This window comes from Engraulis encrasicolus, unplaced genomic scaffold (genome assembly GCF_034702125.1).
Source record: "Engraulis encrasicolus isolate BLACKSEA-1 unplaced genomic scaffold, IST_EnEncr_1.0 scaffold_92_np1212, whole genome shotgun sequence".
Lineage (NCBI taxonomy): Eukaryota > Metazoa > Chordata > Actinopteri > Clupeiformes > Engraulidae > Engraulis > Engraulis encrasicolus.
This window is the reverse complement of record NW_026946280.1, coordinates 52501-57500: the sequence shown is the minus strand read 5'-3', so window position 1 is coordinate 57500 and position 5000 is coordinate 52501. Positions and strand designations below refer to the sequence as shown.

General features: G+C 42.3%; 1 protein-coding gene across 1 annotated transcript in view; it reads left to right on the top strand.

Moving 5' to 3' along the window:
• Nucleotides 1-2579, top strand: part of LOC134445016 (NACHT, LRR and PYD domains-containing protein 12-like) — a 45752-nt gene extending 43173 nt beyond the window's left edge. The window contains exon 12 of the mRNA XM_063194154.1: nt 2402-2579. Within this exon, the coding sequence (XP_063050224.1) occupies nt 2402-2579 (178 nt within the window). The remainder of the gene's footprint in view (nt 1-2401) is intronic.
• The last annotated feature ends 2421 nt before the right edge of the window (nt 2580-5000 follow it).

Below are 5000 nucleotides of genomic sequence, written 5' to 3'. Positions count from 1 at the left end.
CGGGCCCATCTGCACAAAGAGGCTGCTGGTAGTGCATTCCCAGAAAACCCAGAAAATAAGAATATGTATCAGTTGGGTTGTATGTCATTGAGCATAAATATTTTATTTGATCCCCTGCGACCATTACAAGTTCTGGTCCCACAGTGCACTCTGCTTCTTACATGTGGTTTTGCAGCCCGTTCCAGCCATGTTCAGCTCCACAATATAATGTGTATAATATTATAATGTAATATATAATAATATGTTGAATGTTCAGCTCCACAATATAGTGTGTATAATATTATAATGTAATATATAATAATATGCTGAATGTTCAGCTCCACAATATAATGTGTATAATATCATAATGTAATATATAATAATATGTTGGATGTTTAGCTCCACAATATAATGTGTATAATATTATAATGTAATATATAATAATATGCTGGATGTTCAGCTCCACAATACAGTGTGTATAATATCATAATGTAATATATAATAATATGTTGAATGTTCAGCTCCACAATCTAACATCACTTACATTTTGACAGCTCCTGGGTCTTTATGAAAATATAGTTGAATGTCTGCATGCTCAGCTTTACTTCCCCAGTGTCTGACCCTTTTGTCCTGCACCTGCGTCTTGGATGTGCACTGCGCACCACTACCTTACTTGAGCTCCTGGGTCTTTCCCATGCGTGTGTGTGTGTGTGTGTGTGTGTGTGTGTGTGTGTGTGTGTGTGTGTGTGTGTGTGTGTGTGTGTGTGTGTGTGTGTGTGTGTGTGTGTTTGGGTGTGGGTGTGGGTGTGTGTGTGTGTGTATGTGTATGTGTATGTGTTTGTTGTGTGTGTGTGTGTGTGTGTGTGTGTGTGTGTGTGTGTGTGTGTGTGTGTGTGTGTGTGTGTGTGTGTGTGTGTGTGTGTGTGTGTGTGTGTGTGTGTGTGTGTGTGTGTGTTTTTCTGTGTGTGTGTGTGTGTGTGAGGGCTGCGAAACATTCACTTACACTTACATACACTTACACATCAGCTGTCTGTGTGTGTGTGTGTGTGTGTGTGTGTGTGTGTGTGTGTGTGTGTGTGTGTGTGTGTGTGTGTGTGTGTGTGTGTGTGTGTGTGTGTGTGTGTGTGTGTGTGTGTGTGTGTGTGTGTGTGTGTGTGTGTGTGTGTGGTGGAGAGCATGTTGTAAAAACAGGGTGAGCAGCACACTAGGATGGGCTGGATGATGCTGGAGTACAGGTGGGAAAGGAGATGAGGGGCAACAGAGAGGGTGGAAAGTTTACAGATCACATTAAGTCTCACACTGCTCTGCCTCCCCTCCCCTTGTTTGAAGTCACCAAAGTTAAGTTAAATATCATTAGCAGACTATCAACAGAGAACAAGAGAGAGAGAGAGCTAGAGCGAGAGAGAGAGAGAGAGAGAGAGAGAGAGAGAGAGAGAGAGAGAGTATGTGCGTCTGTATAGTATACTGTATGTGATTGACATTTCACTATTGCCACAGTGACAACCTGTAAACCTTGTTCTAGTTGGCACAATATGTTGGTATTTATTTTGGTTCAGCCCATTTCATATTATGAAGCCTGGCAAGTTGGTCTATTTTAAAATCTTCATGTTGTTCATATCGGACAGAGAGAGAGAGAGAGAGAGAGAGAGAGAGAGAGAGAGAGAGAGAGAGAGAGAGAGAGAGAGAGAGAGAGAGAGAGAGAGAGAGAGAGAGAGAGAGAGAGAGAGAGAGAGAGAGAGAGAGAGAGAGAAAGATACGTTATAGCTTGCTGATCTAAACGAAAGATTCTCATTTGCCACTTTGCGTTAATGTGCAACATAATGATGAAACCGTGTGGTTTAAATGGCCATTACTAATCAGTAGAGGTTATCAGCTCAGCTGTTGTGGACGTGAGAGAAATAGCCAGTAGAGACACAAAGAGGATGTGATGCAGCACACTAAACAGACCACCATGGAAACATTCAGATACAGATATCGTAATTTTTGCAGTGGCACACGCTACAGTGTGTGTGTGTGTGTGTGTGTGTGTGTGTGTGTGTGTGTGTGTGTGTGTGTGTGTGTGTGTGTGTGTGTGTGTGTGTGTGTCTGTGTGTCTGTGTGTGTGTGTGTGTGTGTGTGTGTGTGTGTGTGTGTGTGTGTGTGTGTGTGTGTGTGTGTGTGTGTGTGTGTGTGTGTGTGTGTGTGAGTGTGTTAGTATAATGAGCATGTATTTTTGTATTTTTCTGTCTTACTCAGTCCTGTGTGTGTGTGTGTCTGTGGTCATGCCAATGACAGTGTAAGGTATGCTGATGAATGACTTTCTCTCTCTCTCTCTCTCTCTCTCTCTCTCTCTCTCTCTCTCTCTCTCTCTCTCTCTCTCTCTCTCTCTCTCTCTCTCTCTCTCTCTCTCTCTCTCTCTCTCTCTCTCTCTCTCTCTCTCCAGGCTTGATGGCTGCAGTATAACAGCAGAGGGCTGTGCTGCGCTGGTCTCAGCTCTATCATCAAACCCATCACACCTGACAGTGCTGGATCTGGATAATAATAAACTAGGAGACTCTGGTGTGCAGCAGATCTCTACTCTACTCAGGAATCCAGACTGTAAACTACAGACACTGGGGTGAGTAAAGAGCTTGTGATGCAGCGCACTAAACAGACCAATTCTACCACCATGGAAACATTCAGATACAGATATCAGCCTTTTTGCGGTGGCACACACTACAGGTGTGTGTGTGTGTGTGTGTGTGTGTGTGTGTGTGTGTGTGTGTGTGTGTGTGTGTGTGTGTGTGTGTGTGTGTGTGTGTGTGTGTGTGTGTGTGCGTGCATGTGTGTGCGTGCATGTGTGTGTTTGCGTGTGTGTTTGCGTGTGTGTTTGCGTGTGTGTTTGTGTGTGTGTGTGTGTGTGTGTGTGTGTGTGTGTGTGTGTGTGTGTGTGTGTGTGTGTGTGTGTGTGTGTGTGTGTGTGTGTGTAGCCATGACGTAAACATAGAGGACAGGTGAGGTCTGTGAAGGGAGGTTATTAGACTTGTTCAGAAAAAAAATTGTTGCCAATTTGCTGTGATTCACATTCTCCAATGTGTGGAATGACCAGATATAACATTATTTTGAGTTTAAATGTTTATTTTTATCAAAAACACCTGACATTTGGCCCCATTTTGCCTCATAACTTCACTACCATTTGCCTTAGAGCATTGTGATTGGTACCACATGTAAGCAGACAACATTACCTTTCAGGTGACACCCAATATATTAGTATCCTATACAATTATAGCTGTCTTTAAAGCTGGAATGTGTTCATTTTAGGCAGATTCAGCTCAATTTGTACACAATTGGACCTCCGACACCTTAATTAATTCAATAAAGTATAGTTCCACATTCACTAGCATTTCATATATAGCCAATGGCTCTTCATGTGGTGTCAGAACACAATAAATAAAGTATTAGTGCTGATTACTGATTTTGTTGATTTGCTCTCAAAGTAATAATCAGTCTATAGTTTTAACCCCTTTCCACAGAGCCTCTGTTATAACCTTACTGTCACCAACATTGTAATGGCCAAGTCTTAATCTGTTACTTAAGCATCTCAGTAATGCCATAGCAATGTTGTTATGGTGTAGTTGAATCTTTCCAGAAATGAGTGCTGGCCCGCTGTCGGGCCCATCTGCACAAAGAGGCTGCTGGTAGTGCATTCCCAGAAAACCCAGAAAATAAGAATATGTATCAGTTGGGTTGTATGTCATTGAGCATAAATATTTTATTTGATCCCCTGCGACCATTACAAGTTCTGGTCCCACAGTGCACTCTGCTTCTTACTTGTGGTTTAGCAGCCCGTTCCAGCCATGTTCAGCTCCACAATATAATGTGTATAATATCATAATGTAATATATAATAATATGTTGAATGTTCAGCTCCACAATATAATGTGTATAATATCATAATGTAATATATAATAATATGTTGGATGTTCAGCTCCACAATCTAACATCACTTACATTTTGACAGCTCCTGGGTCTTTATGAAAATATAGTTGAATGTCTGCATGCTCAGCTTTATTTCCCCAGTGTCTGACCCTTTTGTCCTGCACCTGCGTCTAGGATGTGCACTGCGCACCACTATCTTACTGTGTGTGTGTGTGCGTGTGCGTGTGCGTGTGCGTGTGTGTGTGTGTGTGTGTGTGTGTGTGTGTGTGTGTGTGTGTGTGTGTGTGTGTGTGAGGATAGTGGACCCATGAGGTAATCATAGAGGACAGGTGAGGTCTGTGGGACTACGGGACTCACTAGTTTCACGCCCTCTCGACCGGGAGGGCTGTACTTGCACCTTACGTCATTCAGAATGACAGCTGCCCCATGCTGCAGAGGTAGATGGCTATGTGTTTCCAGTTGAAGTAGCCTACACCATCAAGTGAGGGATTTTACAAACGACACCCCGATGCAACCTCATGTATCTTTATACCGTTAAAGCCGGCAGTTTATTTTTATTTTTTTTAGGTCAGATTAATGTAATGTAAACCACAGCAGAATTACATTATTACAAAATTCATTGCAAAATGGCGTATAGCACGATGTAACTTTTATCTTGACAACACATAACAGCTTGCAGTGGTCACTGCTGATGGAAGCCAAATTGGTCCCGTTATTGAGGCATAGGCTATAAGAAGCATATTGGTTATCTATATTATTTGGTCAAATGCCATGTAGGCTATCCGCATATTGCACATCATAATAGCCTCCCGTAAAATCTTGACAAGAAGCTTGCAGTTGCATTGGGTCCAGAGGTCACGTTATTGCAAACAAGGCATATTAGGAGCCTTAAGTCTGGAAATTGACCTAAAAATATTACATGCCATAATAGCCGTAACTGATTTCCAGTTATCCAGTTATTGAAAACGAGGCATAGGCCTGTTAGAATCATGGTGTTTATGTTTATGAATTAAAGTAGGCTTATGATTTTGTACGTGGACAAAATACTATAACCTAATAAAAAAACACCCTTATGCATGTCGCCACCCACCTCGGCTCTCGTACCCGAGTACGCACAACCCAAAT